The following is an 18,492-nucleotide window of genomic DNA, read 5'->3' on the forward strand; positions in this document are numbered from 1 at the left end:
TGTGTGTGTGTGTGTGTGTGTTAATAGACTGGAGTCATAAGTGTGCTTCTGCACGCGACCAGCAGTCGGATGCTGACGACTGTCACCATGGCAACAGCGGCACCCGGCAACAGCCTCAGCATCATCCAGCTCTTTGTGTTGCCGGGGATTATGGGGCATGTTCTACAGAAAATGAGCTCAGAGGACGCTTTCCTTCCTGTCGCAGCGAACAAAGACAGACGCATCTGATATGATGTCATATTTCACAGTCATGAATCCGCTGTACCTGGTTCAGGTAATGATACTCCTCCGGCTGGAGAAGATGGAATGATTTTCTCTCTTCTTCACTCGCTCCAGCCAGCAGGTAATAAAACACGTGATAGTTCCTGTGAGACGATATCAATTATATGAATGTGCTTTAAATCAGAACAGCAAACCAATCATAAATGCATCACGTGACGTGCCTCTCGTTGTGCTCCTGATAAACCAGCCGGGATTTTTCCAGAAGATACTTCTCCACATACGCTCTGAAATCAACCATGGAACAAAATTATTGTAGAAGCAAGTTAAAATGACTTCACACAGAAACAGTTGGGTTTCTGCCTATGTAGAGCACTTCAAATCAGACACTTATGAGGGTGCATGTCGTTTAGGATGCTGCCTTCGCAGGTAGTGCCCTATTTAGACAGCAGACGGGACAGTTCACTAGGTTTGAGCAGAAAAAAGCGCTTCCTGCTCTCATTAATAATTAAAAAAATATTTTAGATGTATTAAAAAAATCTAAATATCCTTAAAGTATTTAAAATGTAGTTTAAAAATATTTATAAAATATTTAAAAATACATATTTTTAAATACATAAAATACATACATATTTAAAAGATAATTTAAAATAATATTTAAAAAAATGAATATATATTTAGAAATATATTTATAATTATCATTAAATATATTTAAATTTAAAAAAATTCAAATATTATTAAAAATGTAAATATTTAAAAAATAAAAACACTTAATTATATATTAAAATAATATTTCTAATAAAAATAATTTTAAAATAAGTACAACATATTCTGAGTAAATATACTGAAATAATAATAACAGTAATTTAAAAAAAGCTAAATATTTTGTGTATATTTGTTATTATATTGTATTATATTTTTTAGCAAATCTGTTAATATTTTTTCTGAATTTTGATAAAAATAAAAAAATAAAAATAATAATAATTTTAAAGTAAGTGCAAAATATTTAGTATATATTTATTACATTTTATTATTTTTCAGAATTTTTGAATATACTGATATATAATAATAATAATTTTAAAATAAGTAAAATATTTTGAGAAAATATTTTGAAATAATAGTATGTATAAAAGTATACTGAATATTAAAAAAATATTCAAATAGTATTTATATATTTAAATACTTCACTTAAAATGATATTTAAAATACAGTTAAAATTATTAGTTTAAAAATAGTTTTAAATAGTTTAAAAAATATATATATTAAAAAATACATTCAATAAACTTAAAAATTAAATAATATTTAAAAAATGAATACATATTTTAAAAAAATAAAAATTATATTTAAAATAGTTATATACTTATATACTTTATATATAGTATATATATAGTTATATACTTTTTAAAAAAAAAAAACTTTAAAATATAAATATATATTAAAAATCTATAAATACAATATACATTAAAAATAATCAAAATATTATTAAAACAATTTAAATGTTTAAAAAAATGAATATACATTTAAAATATAATTTGTGTTTGAATGATCTGACTTTTGATCAGAGAAGAGTCTCACCCTCTGACGGTCCCGCTCTCCTGGTAGTTGACTTGAATGAACTTGCCGAAGCGGCTGGAATTATTATTATGGGCTGTTTTGGCGTTTCCAAAAGCCTGAGGAGGAAAAACAAAAGCACATTAAGAAACAAAAACACAACTATAGCGGAGAAAAACACGTAGATATTCTATAGATCAACATCTGGACGCACACAGATCATGAACAGAATGATTCACGCCTCATAACTCCAGAGCAGAACGTGACGACGGACCGAGAGACGCTTTCAGTCACGGCCGTGTCTGACGGACCCTGAGAGACGTTCACTGAACACACCGACACGTCATGTGACTCAAACTACATCTGATCCAGTTTAACTCAACGCAAGAGAACTGACTGTTAATAATAATAACAGCTGGACAAGTAGAAGTATATTTAAAGGAGAAAAACTGGACATTGCACATCTTAAACAGCTAAATATTACATATTGCTTTCAGGTTTTTACTTTTAGATATGTTTCCAAATTATTATTTATAACATTGAATGCACCTCAAAATATCATTAAAAATATTATATTTAAATAATACTTAAAAATACAAATTTAAATGTATTTAAAATATTTAAAATATGTATTTAAAAAATACATTATATTAGCTGAACAACAGTTAAAGGTAATAAATAAAAAACTGTATTATTATTGTATCTTTAGATAAAAGTAAAAATAAATGTTTATAAACTATGATATGACTTGGTTTTAATAAATATGTTAATATAAACATACAAATGCCCCCTAAAAGATAAATTAAAAATATTATATTAAATAAAATAATAATAAAAATACATATAGAAACATATTTAAAACATAAAAAATGTATTTTAAATAAAATAAAACATATTTTTATGTATATTATAGTAATATAAACATATTCCCCTAAGAATATTTAAATTCTAGCACTCATTTAAAAAAATATTATATTTAAATAATATTTAAAAATACATTTTAAAATATGTTTAATTAAAGATACTATAAAAATATTTAAAATATACACAATATTAGCTGAAGTAACAAATAAAAGTGTATTATTGCAAATATAAACTTTTAATAAATATTATGTTCATATAAATATGCAAACATATAACTTTTAAGTAACGTTAAGTAGAGATGAACTGAAATGTGATTGGACACTCTGGACCAAATAAAAACCTCTGGATGAAACGTCAACAGGAGGGGTGAAGCTTTAAATAAACACAAACCGAGTGTGTGTGTGTGTGTGTGTGTGTGTGTGTGTGAGACGGGAGGCTTCAGGTTTGATTAATGCTGAGAAACGTGTGAACATGATGAAGGGATCATAAACAGGGCTTGAATTCTCCAGAACCTTCGAGCGCTACAGCTCCGCTGGGAGGTGTTAGGAGATCTGGAGGCGCGTTTAGACCACCCGGATACACGGCACTGAACCGGGCTGAGTTTCAAAGCTCGAAAACACACTTCACCTTGTTGTCTCTGGACAATGATACAGCATGGTACACTGTGAAGAGCCTCAGAATAACATGTAAACAGAATGATACATGAAAATGGCTAATGGCTAAAATTAAAATGATATTTATAATGTAAATATTTAAAGTTGTATTTAAAATATTATTTTACAAGTAATTAAATAATAATAATATTTTAGATGTATTTTTAAAATGTTTAAAAATATGAAAACAAACATGTAAAATATATTAAAATAATAACAATATTTTTTAAAATATTGAATATTGAAAAATTTACAATGTAGTTTGAAATATTTATATAATATTTTAAAATATAACTATATTTAATAAAATAAAATATCATTAACATATTTAAAATAATAAATAGATATTTAAACATGTTTAAAATAATTAAAAATATATATTAAAATTTTCAAAATATCATTAAACGTATTGAAAAAATATTTAAAATGTAGTTTGAAAATATTTATGTAATATTTTTAAATATAACTATATTTAGTAAAATAAAAAATTTCATTAATATATTTAAAATAATAAATAAACATTTAAAAGAATTAATAAAATATATGGAAATATTCAAAATATCATTAAACAATAAAAAATATTATAAATGTAGTTTAAAAATATTTAAATAATATTTTAAAATATAACTATATATTAAAAAAATCTAATCAAAATATGATTAAAATATTAAAAAACACATTTTTAAAAATGTCTAAAATAATTAAAAATACATATCAAAATGTTAAGTCATATTTAAATATAATATTTAGAAATACATTTACAATTATTAACTTTTTAATAATATTCTAAAATATTCAAAATATAATTAAAATATTAAATATTAAAAAATAAAATTATGTTATAATTATATTATATTATATATAAATATATAAATATGATAAATAAATATTAATGTATATAAAAATATTAAAATATTCACAAAATAATAAAACAATTTAAATCATATATTAAAAAATAAATATATATTTAAAATGTAATTAAAAAGTAATCAGACTGTAAGTGTATGTGTGATTCTCATCTTAGATCAATGAGTCTCATCATGTGATCTGACAGTTTATTCCCTCAGTAATGGAGGTTCTCTGCAGCAGGACCCCGGGGCCGTTTCCACACTGTCACTTCCTGTTCACCGTCACAAGAAAAGCACAATTTCACACCCTCACTGCTGGACAGGGAGGATCCTGCTCCCGCGCTGGTTAAACGACAGGACGGATGATGACTGGTTAATTACACTGTCACGGGTCACGACGTCTCTCTACAGGCTCTTTATTAGCCGCCCACTCTCCTCTTCCCTCCGTACTCCAACACAAACTCCCTCTGAACGCTCTGAACACTAGTCTCACACTACAGGTTTATTCTGTTATTTGTAACAGTGTGTGTCCTGAGGCAGTGCAACTCATGATAATCACGTTAGCTGCCTAATTAAACAGCAAGAGCGTAGGACTGAAGATACATGATCCCGACCCACGCCTGATCATCAGTGCTGCTGCAACACCCTCACTGTCCAATCAGACCATCACAATACTGACCTCAGATCAGCGCAGGGCAGTCAATGACCCTCACAGCAATTATAGATATTAAACTAAAAAAATATATAAAAAAATAATGTAAAAAAATTATAAAATAAATATTTAAATAAAATTAATATAATATAATGGTACATGAAGATGGCTAATGGCTTAAATTAAAATTATATTTAAAATAAAATGTATTTCAAATATTATTTTACAAGTAATTAAATAATAATACTACTAATAATAATAATATTTTTGATGTATTTTTTTTTAAATATTCAAAATATCATTAAAAATATTGAAAAAATATTTAAAATGTAGTTTAAAAGTATTTATATAATATATATATATATATATATATATATATCTATATATATATATATATATATATAGATATATATATATATATATATATAGATATATATATATATATATATATACATATATATATATAGATAGATAGATAGATAAAACAATAATTAAAAATTATATTAAAATACTCAAAATATCATTACATTTTTAAGTCATATTTAAAAAAATAATATTTAGAAATATATTTACAATTATTTAAAAATATTAAATAATATTTTGAGGCAGTCTAAAAAAATAAATATATGTTAAAAATAATGTATAATTATAAAATAAATATTTAAATAAAATGAAATTAAACATTTTAAATAATTTAAAAATAAATCAAATAACATTTATTAAATTGAATGTGCTACACATTTAAAATAAGTAAAATAAAATAAGAAAATACAATAAAAATTGTATTAAAATAAAATAATAAAATATAAATAAAATAAAATAAAATAAAATAAAATAAAACTTCTGTCATCCAGTCCCATTGGGACCCATTTGTTTAAAAAAAATAAAAAATAAAAAAAATAAATATATATATATATATATATATATATATATATATATTATTAAAATAATAATAATAATAATAATAAAAGAAAATAAAGAAATTAAATAAATAAAATGATGTACATTTTATATTAAAAAGTCAAATCAAGAAAGAAAAATCAAAATTTTCTTTTCTTTAGAATAATACGCACTGATGAATTATTCCAGGAACTCTGTTTACTTCAGCTCATAAAATGAAAGTCAAGTTTATCAAGTTTAGTGAAGTGAAATGTTCCTGACGGATAAACCGTGAGAGTAAACGAACCCTCTTGAGATTTAATCCCGGTCTAAACTCTAAATCCCAGTATTAAAGCGTCTCTGAGTGCTGAGGAGCCGCTGTAATCCGTCCAGGGTCTAGTATGCCGTAAACAGAGTTTAAAACAGCCGAAGGTCAAACTAGACGAGGCTTTTATACAGTATATGATGAGAGAGTGAGACAGCGGCATCTGGATCAGATCCACTCAGGAAACTCTCAGATTCCGCAGCGTTTCCAACCGGTCCTGACTGTACGCTAGCAGGAGTCTCCGACAGACAAACCTGCTGATTCCCAAATGAGCGACGAATGAAACGCTGAAATTCAACATAATCAATCAAAACCCTTCAAAACACTTCAAATTATTCAATAATGCAAACACACACATAAACACACATCAACTAAACAATTCAGCAGCTGCTGACAGATTCTGTGCGCTGAGAGGAGGATTCTGGGTAAAAAGGGGCACAGAAGTGTGTGTGTGTGTGTGTGTGTGTGTGTGTGTGTGTGTGTGTGTGTGTGTGTGTGTGTGTGTGTGTGTGGGGTCTCACTGCAGATGTGGTCAAATGATGATGATGACATTCAATCGCAGCAATTTGTAAGATCATTAAAAATTCTGATCTCATTTGTGCTGCTCTGCGGATGAAACTCGATCACACACACTCAACACTCCCTCAAGACCAACGATAAAGACAAAAACTGAGACAGTCACGTCACAGAGGTATTTATATCACCATATTTCAATCACATCATCATGTCCTGGCCAGAAACGCCACGACAGTGATGAATCTATTCTGTCATTCGGAGTAGCTCCGCCCACTGTGAAATCTCATTGGTCCACTGCTCTGAATATTAAGCATCAAATATGTTGGTTGTGAATCTTCCCAAGGAAAAGGCAAAGAATCTCCACTTTCAGTGAGAAACAGGTTTAAATATTCAGTTCATGTTCTAACTGTGGGTTGTGTTGATGTTTGCGCTGCAGTGAGTAACAAACACTGCGTCTTTGTGGAGGTTCATGTGAGCGTGAAGCAGAAACACTGTGACTCCACACAGCCCCGAAGGTCCCGTCACATAGAGCGACCTGATTCCAGGTGAAGCGCAGCGGGACGACGGCAGCGCGTGTGTGTGTGTGTCTGTGTGTGTGTGTGTGCGTGCGGTCTGCTACCAGGGCTTTTACTACTGAAGTGTGCAGTATTGATTGTAGCGTGTCACTGTGTGTTCAGCTGCTGACGGACAGACTCGACGCGAGCTGAGAGAAGATGAACCGGCTCAAAACCATCATCCATCATGTCTGTCAAACTTTAACTACCCGTTTGTGGAGGACTTCAGTCACGCAAAGACCCCAAAGTACAGATTAAAGGAAGTGACATGAATTGTGTGACTAAAATATTATAAAAATATATTTAAAAAAAATTTGTGTGTGTGTATATATATATATATATCACACTTACTTTTGTTTTAATATTTAATAATTTGTATTAATCTTTATTTTTTGTTTTATTATATATATATATATATATATATATATATATATATATATATATAAAATACAAATTATAAAATATTAAAACATAAGTAATATAATAAAATATTAAAACTACCATGCAATAAAAATATAAAAAGTAATATAAAATATATGCAAAGCACTAAAATAAAAATGTAAAAATGTAAAAAATAAGGTATAATAATGCATAATATAAAAAGTAACAAAAATACAAAGTACAATAAATAAAATATAAATATAAAAATATAAAAAGCTAGTTTAAAAAGTAATATATACATATATTACTTAAAATATATATAAATATAAAACAAAGAACAAAAAAATAAATATTATATAATATTAAAATATAATAATATAAAAAGTATTATAAAATACATGCAAAGCATGTAAAAATATAAAAAATTAACAAAATGTAAGGTATAATAATACAAATTATAAAAAATAATAATATAAAAAGTAATATAAAATATATGTAAAGTAGCAAAATAAAAATATGAAAAGTAACAAAAAACTAAGGTATAATAATAAAAAAATAATAACAAAAAATAAAGTAATAAAATATATATATAAATAAATATAAAAGTAACAACTATAAAAATAAATAAAATATAAAATAAGAATATAAAAATAAGAATATTTTGGAAATTATGCTGATTCAGAAAAGATTTTCTCAAATCAAAGCATGTCAATAGAGCTCAGAGAAGAAGTGCTGTTGACTTCAGCTTCCTGTCGGTCCAGCCGGTGAGAATCAGGACGAAGCTAAAGACAGACAGAAACAAAAGGCCACTGAGTGCCAGAGAGCTCAGTAATAATACTGACTTCTGCTCCGTACAGCATGTACAGATGGAGAAGAGAGAGAGAGAGAGAGAGAGAGATGTGGGTGTGATACAGATCACAGATGTTCTGTAGAAACCCAGAGGGAACCGTGAAGAGGAACGCGTCTTATCTAACACAAGATTACAGTGTTCAGGTTCAGTCAAGTCTGATGTTCTCCACACCATCTGAACAACAACAAAACACAAATATGTGAGAGTGAGAGCGGCAGTTACAGCCGCATGTGCTGCTAATGGGCTCGGATTTGTTTTAGTGCATTGCTATGCTGTTTCTAGCGTATTCTGCGTGGTTGCTAAGCAGTTGTAGGTTGTTCAGGGTGGTTGCTATGAAGTTGCTAAGGTGTTCTGAGAGGTCATTGTGTTGTTATGCTGTTGCTAAGGTGTTCCGAGCGGTTATCACATTGCTATGCAGTTGCTAAGGTGTTCTGAGCAGTTATCGTGTTGCTATGGAGTTGCTAAGGTGTTCTGAGCAGTTATCGCGTTGCTATGCAGTTGCTAAGGTGTTCTGAGTGGTTATCACGTTGCTATGGAGTTGCTAAGGTGTTTTGAGCGGTTATCACGTTGCTATGCAGTTATTGCGTTGCTATGCAGTTGCTAAGGTGTTCTGAGTGGTTATCACGTTGCTATGGAGTTGCTAAAGTGTTTTGAGCAGTTATCGCGTTGCTATGCAGTTATTGCGTTGCTATGTAGTTGCTAAGGTGTTCTGAGTGGTTATCACGTTGCTAGAGTTGCTAAGGTGTTCTGAGTGGTTATAGCGTTGCTATGCAGTTGCTAAGGTGTTCTGAGCAGTTATCACGTTGCTATAGAGTTGCTAAGGTGTTCTGAGCGGTTATAGCGTTGCTATGCAGTTGCTAAGGTGTTTTGAGCAGTTATCACGTTGCTATGCAGTTATTGCGTTGCTATGTAGTTGCTAAGGTGTTCTGAGTGGTTATCGCGTTGCTATGCAGTTGCTAAGGTGTTCTGAGTGGTTATCGCATTGCTATGGAGTTGCTAAGGTGTTCTGAGTGGTTATCGCGTTGCTATGGAGTTGCTAAGGTGTTCTGAGTGGTTATCGTGTTGCTATGCAGTTGCTAAGGTGTTCTGAGTGGTTATAGCGTTGCTATGCAGTTGCTAAGGTGTTCTGAGCGGTTATAGCGTTGCTATGCAGTTGCTAAGGTGTTTTGAGCGGTTATCACGTTGCTATGCAGTTATTGCGTTGCTATGTAGTTGCTAAGGTGTTCTGAGTGGTTATCGCATTGCTATGGAGTTGCTAAGGTGTTCTGAGTGGTTATCGCGTTGCTATGGAGTTGCTAAGGTGTTCTGAGCGGTTATCGTGTTGCTATGCAGTTGCTAAGATGTTCTGAGCGGTTATCGCGTTGCTATGCAGTTATTGCATTATGTAGTTGCTAAGGTGTTCTGAGTGGTTATCGTGTTGCTATGCAGTTGCTAAGGTGTTCTGAGTGGTTACTGTGTTGCTATGGAGTTGCTAAGGTGTTCTGAGTGGTTACTGTGTTGCTATGGAGTTGCTAAGGTGTTCTGAGCGGTTATCGTGTTGCTATGCAGTTGCTAAGGTGTTCTGAGTGGTTACTGTGTTGCTATGGAGTTGCTAAGGTGTTCTGAGCGGTTATCGTGTTGCTATGCAGTTGCTAAGGTGTTCTGAGTGGTTACTGTGTTGCTATGGAGTTGCTAAGGTGTTCTGAGCGGTTATCGTGTTGCTATGCAGTTGCTAAGGTGTTCTGAGTGGTTACTGTGTTGCTATGGAGTTGCTAAGGTGTTCTGAGTGGTTACTGTGTTGCTATGGAGTTGCTAAGGTGTTCTGAGTAGTTATTGCGTTGCTATGTAGTTGCTAAGGTGTTCTGAGCGATTATCGTGTTGCTATGCAGTTGCTAAGGTGTTCTGAGTGGTTACTGTGTTGCTATGAAGTTGCTAAGGTGTTCTGAGTGGTTACTGTGTTGCTATGGAGTTGCTAAGGTGTTCTGAGCGGTTACTGTGTTGCTATGAAGTTGCTAAGGTGTTCTGAGCGGTTATCGTGTTGCTATGCAGTTGCTAAGGTGTTCTGAGTGGTTACTGTGTTGCTATGGAGTTGCTAAGGTGTTCTGAGTGGTTACTGTGTTGCTATGGAGTTGCTAAGGTGTTCTGAGTGGTTACTGTGTTGCTATGGAGTTGCTAAGGTGTTCTGAGTAGTTATTGCGTTGCTATGTAGTTGCTAAGGTGTTCTGAGCGATTATCGTGTTGCTATGCAGTTGCTAAGGTGTTCTGAGTGGTTACTGTGTTGCTATGAAGTTGCTAAGGTGTTCTGAGTGGTTACTGTGTTGCTATGGAGTTGCTAAGGTGTTCTGAGCGGTTACTGTGTTGCTATGGAGTTGCTAAGGTGTTCTGAGCGGTTATCATGTTGCTATGCAGTTGCTAAGGTGTTCTGAGTGGTTACTGTGTTGCTATGCAGTTGCTAAGGTGTTCTGAGTGGTTACTGTGTTGCTATGGAGTTGCTAAGGTGTTCTGAGTGGTTACTGTGTTGCTATGGAGTTGCTAAGGTGTTCTGAGTGGTGTCTAATTCATCACAGCGCGAGTCCTCTGTCTTCAGGGACAGTGGGGTGGTGACAAGCTTTCGAATGTCTTACAGCACATTTCAAGCCATCAAGCATCAGGACTCGAGCCTGTAAACACGTCAGCACTGCAGTGGTTTGATGTTAACCTGTTATGATGGGCTTTTACACACACACACACACACACACACACACACACACACACACACGCAGGGACCTAGAAATAATGTGCAGAGCAGAGACGTCAACATCCACCAGCATCTTCACACACATCAGCCGCAAGATGCCAAACTCCACTCGATACAGTCACAGACTTCACTGCTCAAAGGTTACAGCTCTGAAACATCTGAGAGGCTGGAGACCTTCAGCACTTCAGTCCACTTATTTCTTTCCAATGAGTTAACAGGCCGTACAGGCGGGTTCAGTTAGACCTGTTAACTAGATATAGGGATCTCTATTTCTGTAGGCCAGAGAGAGGAGCAGCGACAGGACGGCCCCTGAGGGCCCTGTTAACAGAGGGACGTCTGGATTAAAAGCATCTGCCGGCCCCAGAGAGACCAGAGGTCCTCATGGAAACAAACCACAAAAATATAAAAAAATATGTAAATAATAATAATAAATAAAACAACAAATGCATTATCATCAATTACTATGCACTGATTAAAAATATATATATCTGTGATTTTAAAATGAAGGCCAAACATCCTGTAATAGAAAAATGAGCTCAAGTCAAACTGTATAATTATTTTTTTCCCTCTCAAATATTCTCTGAAATGTGTGGATAAAAGTAATGGTAGAGAATATACTATGATATTTACATGGCACTATACCCTGTTACCTCAAAGAATTACCCCAATATTACCATGCAACATGTCCAAAAAATAACCCTGTACCATTTTTAACAAATAAAAATGGTCCAAATCATCATGTTAAGTCCAATGCATACAGTACATGGCATTCTGATGAGAAGTTAACTGTGCAAACATAATCCAGCCGTCTTTACAGGCTGATAAGATATCAGGAATCTGAGCTGAGCTCTGCTGAAACTTCCAGAATTGGAGCAGAGATTTATAAATGTCTGCACATTCCCCGACCTGTGCGTGTTCGTTTATTAAACATTTCAACTCATTTAATGATGCTTTCAGCTACCGCTAACGTTTTAACTGCTTGATTTAACACATACACATCTGCAGAACCCCACATGCATTCCCTCAAAATAAAAAAAACAAGATCTACATTAACAAGAGCTGAGCTGTCAGATGCTGTTCTGGAGCTGTAACTGTGTCAAATATTCACACAAACACTAAACAAACAGCGCAATCCGATTCAGAGTGACTCTTATGAACTGATTCTTTTAATGAATCATTCTAACAAACTCACAGGTCAAAACAACAGCTGCGGTTGAAAAAGATCAGGACGATTCCTGTAAAAGCTGATCGAATGTTCCTGTAAACACACACGGCTGATCTCAGATTACACACCGGCATCATTAATGCCCCTGCGGCCCGTATTAAAGCACTTTAATGGAAAATAATGATCAGATGAATTAAATAAGCACTGTCATGATGATGTCATGTCGAGTTTGTCTCATTATGATGAGCTTTAAAGCACTACAAACGTCCTCGTTTAGATAAACGTGTTCGTGTTTTTCTTTTGTGCAGCAGTTTTTTCTTCATCAATCTTTTAGATGCCAAATATGATTCTCATGCGAGAAACATCCGTGCTAAAATTTAAAAGGCATCTATATATATTTTAAAGACCCAGTTTATACTAATTTAATTTGATATACTATATTTAATAAACTTTTTATTATTTATTTATATCTAATTTTTATTCATTAACTTTTTTTTAATACACAAATGCAGATGCAAACTTGCAACAACACGCTCAGAAAGGTTCTTTTAAATGTTGATCTGAATGAGAAATATCGCTAATGTGTTATTAACTGCACTTTCAGAACGCAAAGATGCATGAAAGATGCAGAGTGGAATATGCATACTTACGTATAGTATATTTCAGGCCTTATATGTGTGTGCGCGTGCGAGTACGTGTGAGAGTGTGTGTGTGTGTGTGCGAGTTTTAGCCCTGAGTTACTGAAGCTAGCTAGCTCACTGGATGACTAACACTAAAAATATGATGGCATGTTAATGTAAACTGACGTGGACTGTGTGAGAGGTGCGTCTGCAGGCACATTGTCCTCTCATGAGTGAAGTGTCAGCACGTGCGTCAGGTCGACCCAACATCAGAAACGCTTGGAGTAAATTAACACACTAACTCTACTAATCAGCTTAATAAAGATGACATCATGCTGCTTTATATTAGCTGCTTTACATTAACTATTAGCGTTCACACCAAGAATGATAACGGTAACTATATTAGCGTTCACACCAAGAACAATTATGATAACTATATTAGCTTCCACACCAAGAATAATAACAATAACTATATTAGCGATCACACCAAGAATGATAACGATAACTATATTAGTGTTCACACCAAGAATAATAACAATAACTATATTAGCATCCACACCAAGAATAATAACAATAACTATATTAGCTTCCACACCAAGAATAATAACAATAACTATATTAGCGATCACACCAAGAATGATAACGATAACTATATTAGTGTTCACACCAAGAACAATAACGATAACTATATTAGCATTCACAACAAGAACAATAACGATAACTATATTAGCATCCACAACAAGAACAATAACGATAACTATATTAGCATCCACAACAAGAACAATAACGATAACTATATTAGCATCCACACCAAGAATAATAACAATAACTATATTAGCGTTCACACCAAGAACAATAACGATAACTATATTAGCATTCACAACAAGAACAATAACGATAACTATATTAGCATCCACACCAAGAATAATAACAATAACTATATTAACGTTCACACCAAGAACAATAACGATAACTATATTAGCATCCACACCAAGAATAATAACAATAACTATATTAACGTTCACACCAAGAACAATAACGATAACTATATTAGCATTCACAACAAGAACAATAACGATAACTATATTAGCATCCACACCAAGAATAATAACAGTAACTATATTAGCGTTCACAACAAGAACAATAACGATAACTATATTAGCATTAACAACAAGAACAATAACGATAACTATATTAGCATTCACAACAAGAACAATAACGATAACTATTAGCATCCACACCAAGAATAATAACAATAACTATATTAGCGTTCACAACAAGAACAATAACGATAACTATATTAGCGTTCACAACAAGAACAATAACGATAACTATATTAGCGTTCACAACAAGAACAATAACGATAACTATATTAGCGTTCACAACAAGAATGATAACGATAACTATATTAGCGTTCACAACAAGAACAATAACGATAACTATATTAGCGTTCACAACAAGAATGATAACGATAACTATATTAGCATTCACAACAAGAACAATAACGATAACTATATTAGCGTTCACAACAAGAACAATAACGATAACTATATTAGCATCCACACCAAGAATGATAACGATAACTATATTAGCATCCACACCAAGAACAATAACGATAACTATATTAGTTTTTAAAATAACACTGATACTAAGCTTGACTTTTTGCTGCAGTAACTGGCATTTTGTCAAAAACTAGTTACCATGGTAATTTTGTGCCTATTATACACACTAAACCCACACATGTTAGTGTAAATGTTATGTATATAATGTATGTGAGCAAAACACACCGTATCTGTGTTAAATCTGAGATTGTCACTGTCGACATGCATGTCTGACGAATACCGTCCGCTATTGGCAAGTCAAGAAGAATCCAAGTTACAACGTCCGTCTGGTGTATTAAAATATCACACACACAAACAAAACTGTTCCCATCTGTGTGCAGAAATAGTTGTCATAACTGAACGAAAAGCGAATGTTTCTATTTCCGTGGTGGAAGCGACATGGTCCATAAACACAGACGCAGAGTCATCTTTACTCTTTCCAAACAGAAGGATCCGTTTCGTACAAGCACACTTGAGCGAGGAACATTTTGCTGAAAACACACTGTCTAAACAATGGCAGACGGGTTTACTGTGAATGTCACTCTGTTAAGAGGCTTTTCAGACACGTTCAGCCCAATCTAACACCGACTTTAGATTCAAACTCTGTGGCGTTCAGTTCGGTGATGCTCATTCTCAGGGTTTCTGTGCGTTTAGATACAGTATATGGTGCGAATTCTGCGCAAGTGTCAGTTTTCACAGTGAGAAAGTGCCATAATCAGAGGGAGGCAGATGATAGTGTGTCATTATCACCCTCAGGCTGAAGAGAGCGAAGCCACGACACCAGAGAAGGGAAGAAAACCAAAACAAGACGTTTGATGGATCACCGGGGCGAGCTGAATTTCAGGGTAAGACAAGCAAATACAGTTTCTGTGCAAATCAGCCAAGACGGGACAAACACTTTCAGGCACGTAGCACCTTTATTGAATACTTCGAGTCACTCAGAAATATTTGATTTTTTTCAAGTTTAATATTTTAACATGTTATGGAAAATATATAATGTAAAAAGGAAAAAATAATTAAGTACTGTTTTACTGGTACATATAAATAAAAATAAATTTACTTTTTCTTGTGTTAATTTAGTGACAAACATGTCAGTTGCTATTTTGAAATAGATTTTGTAATGCATTTTATTCATTTTATTTTATTTTAATAATTATATATATATATATATATATATATATATGGATTATATCTGTATGTATATAACTGATTATGTTGTAATGTTTGCTTTTTCCTATGAGATTTTTTGTTTTTCTATGCATTTTTTGCATAGTAAAATAAAACCTGTAGCTGTAGTAATAATTTTGTAAAATATTGTCAGATAAATACATTAACCAAGATTAGTGTTTTGTTCTTCCCTCATATTTAAAATATTAAAAAAAAAAAAAAAAAAAAAAAAAAAAAAAGATAAAATATAAAATATTTTGATGGTTTAATTGAACTTACAGGGTCATTAAAAACAGTGTTGGGTAAGTTAATCTAAAAAAGTAATTAATTACTAGCTACTAATTACATCTTCAACAGCATAATTAGATTAATGTGCTAATTACTCTCTCTAAAAAGTATTGCATTACTTATTAATTACTTTCTAAATCCCATATCAACCTTGACCAGAATAGACATGAAACTGGTCTTTTAATTCTTTCAAATAAATAATATAAAATTGCATTAATTATTCTTGAACTGACCAAAATATTTAAAGGGAGAAGGTTACATTAAAAACATACATACATATTTTAACATTAGACATTAAATTGTGATGTTAAATCCACTATTTATATAGAATTGTTCTATAGTCTATACAGTATTTAATGCAATTACATCAGAAGTAACTGTAATTAAGTGACATAAAATTGAAAAGTAATCCCTTACTTTACTTTTGCAATGGAAAAGTAATTAAAGGGGAACTATTATGCCCCTTTTTACAAGATGTAAAATAAGTCTCTGAAGTCCCCAGAGTGTGCCTGTGAAGTTTCAGCTCAAAATACCCCAAAGATCATTTATTTACAGCATGTTAAAATTGCCACTTTTTGGGGGTCAGCAAAAATGAGCCGTTTTTGTGTGTGTCCCTTTACATGCAAATGAGCAGCTGCTCCCCACCCCCCTTTCAAGAAGAGGGCGGAGCTTAAGAGCTCATGCTCCGGCATAACAGCAACAACAAAACAGGACAATCTCACGCACTGAAAATGTCAGAAACGGTTAGTAGCGGTGTTCAGTTCGGACAATGATGCCTACAGAGCCAGAGAATATATGCTGCATGGAGACAGAACAGGTATAGTTCAGTTTAATTACGGTTATAACTTATGTTGTCATTTTGCTTTTATCCACTATTATTACAAGCCTGTTGTACCGGACTGCAGCCGAATGATAACCAAAACCAGTATCGCTCCTGAGACTATAAGCTGGATCACAAACAGTTGGTACTGATCCAACCTTGAGTAACAACTTTTTAGCAAAACCTGTTTTGTATTGTCCCTTTAAACAATGATTTCCACAGACATAAACAAATTCTTCAGTGGCCCGGATGTCAGGAGTAAATGAAGACTGTTAAGTTCACTCTTACATCCAAAACACCTCAATCGCTTACGAAATCCACTATTAGCAGACAGTAGAACAGGGGTTCACAGATTAAAATCATCCGCTATTAAGATTAAAGTCCATCCTTACCTCCAGAACCGGTCCGGCTCCGAGTATGATCTGCTCCACGCCGCTGGCGAAGCCCTTCTGGCTGAGCGCCGTCAGGTGATGGATCAGGAAGTTGGTGCTCTGGGTCTTTCCTGATCCGCTCTCCCCAGAGATCACAATGCACTGGTTCTTCTTCCTCTGGAGCATTGCGTGATACGCCGCATCCGCCACCGCGTAAATGTGCGGCTCCAGCTTCCCCAGCTGATGCTTATCGTACATTTTGACATATTTCGGGTTGTAAATGGGCAGGAACTTGAAGGGATTGACGACAATCAGGATCCCGCCGACGTAGGTGTAAATCTTTTCCTGCCGAAAGCGTCCGCGCAGGTTCTCGAGCAGAGTCCGCTCGTTTAGATCCGGGAGGGCACAGAGGTCGGCCACATACTGTCCGGCGGGAGGCTGCGGGAGAAGTCCGCGCTCCACCATCCGTCTCCGCTCCTCCGTCACCCGCAACCACATCTGTAGGCTTCCGTAGTGGATGGATCCGTCCAGGTTCTTCTCCCGCAGGAGGAAGCGGTAATCCTCGCCGCCGAGCCGGTTCTCCAGCGCCATGCGGGGCCACAGCATCATGCGCTGCACGGGACAGTCGCACGGGTTCAGGATCCATTCCTCCCCTCCGAACTCCTTGACCTCAGCGAGCACGTAGAGCCGCGACCGGTCCAGCTGCAGCCGCTCGATGAGCTGCTCGATGACCTCCGCCGCCGACGTGACCTTTCGCGCGGTGACGGGGCAGTAGATGGTGCCCTCGGACAACGCTCCGGGATACACGCGCAACGTGAACTCCGAGTCCTCGTAACGGCGACGCCCTCCGGCGTCATGGCAACTCATGATGGTGCAGCAGCTCCCATCAGCACGAGACGCACCGCCAACACAAGAGTCCCGCGCTGCATTCACGACATTCCACCTGCGGAGAGACAAAAACCGTCAGTGATTCTGGAGGAACTTACTGTCCGGTGTTGTTAACTAAAACTAAAACAATTACAAATCATTTTTGCAGCATGGCATTTTTGGAAAACATTTTAAGAGCATAAATTTGTTATCTGGATTGGCAACATCATCCATCCACTGAGACAAACAACGAAACCCAGCAGAGCTGCAGTCTGTGAACGCCAGCACTAAATAACCGGACAATGACGGGCCAGAACAACTGTGTGAAATGTGTTTATCTTACAATGATCTGGTTTACAGCACACGGGAGACCCGAACACACACACACACACACACACACACACGACACTTCACAGTCCAGTTCAGTCACTGATAAACCACACGTACATGAAATAAAAACACATGCACCTTTTTTTAGCTTTAGGGTGGCGCACATTTACAGTATTAGTGATAGAGACTCATGATCGGATGATACTCATGCCATTTTAAAAGCTCATAACTATGTCAGCTTCATAATGTATAATG

General features: G+C 34.2%; 1 protein-coding gene across 18 annotated transcripts in view; it reads right to left on the reverse strand.

Moving 5' to 3' along the window:
* Nucleotides 1-18,492, reverse strand: part of myo9ab (myosin IXAb) — a 92,764-nt gene that overhangs the window by 42,138 nt on the left and 32,134 nt on the right. For all 18 annotated transcript variants that reach the window (XR_007928097.1, XM_051883281.1, XM_051883282.1 and 15 more), the window contains exons 2-5: nt 17,062-17,983; nt 1,795-1,889; nt 444-506; nt 266-365 (exon numbers count right to left, since the gene is read on the reverse strand). Coding sequence is in view for 17 of the 18 variants with exons in the window: in XM_051883273.1 (XP_051739233.1) it covers nt 266-365; nt 444-506; nt 1,795-1,889; nt 17,062-17,983 (1,180 nt within the window). In the remaining variant the exon portion in view is untranslated. The remainder of the gene's footprint in view (nt 1-265; nt 366-443; nt 507-1,794; nt 1,890-17,061; nt 17,984-18,492) is intronic.

This window comes from Ctenopharyngodon idella, chromosome 24 (assembly GCF_019924925.1).
Source record: "Ctenopharyngodon idella isolate HZGC_01 chromosome 24, HZGC01, whole genome shotgun sequence".
Lineage (NCBI taxonomy): Eukaryota > Metazoa > Chordata > Actinopteri > Cypriniformes > Xenocyprididae > Ctenopharyngodon > Ctenopharyngodon idella.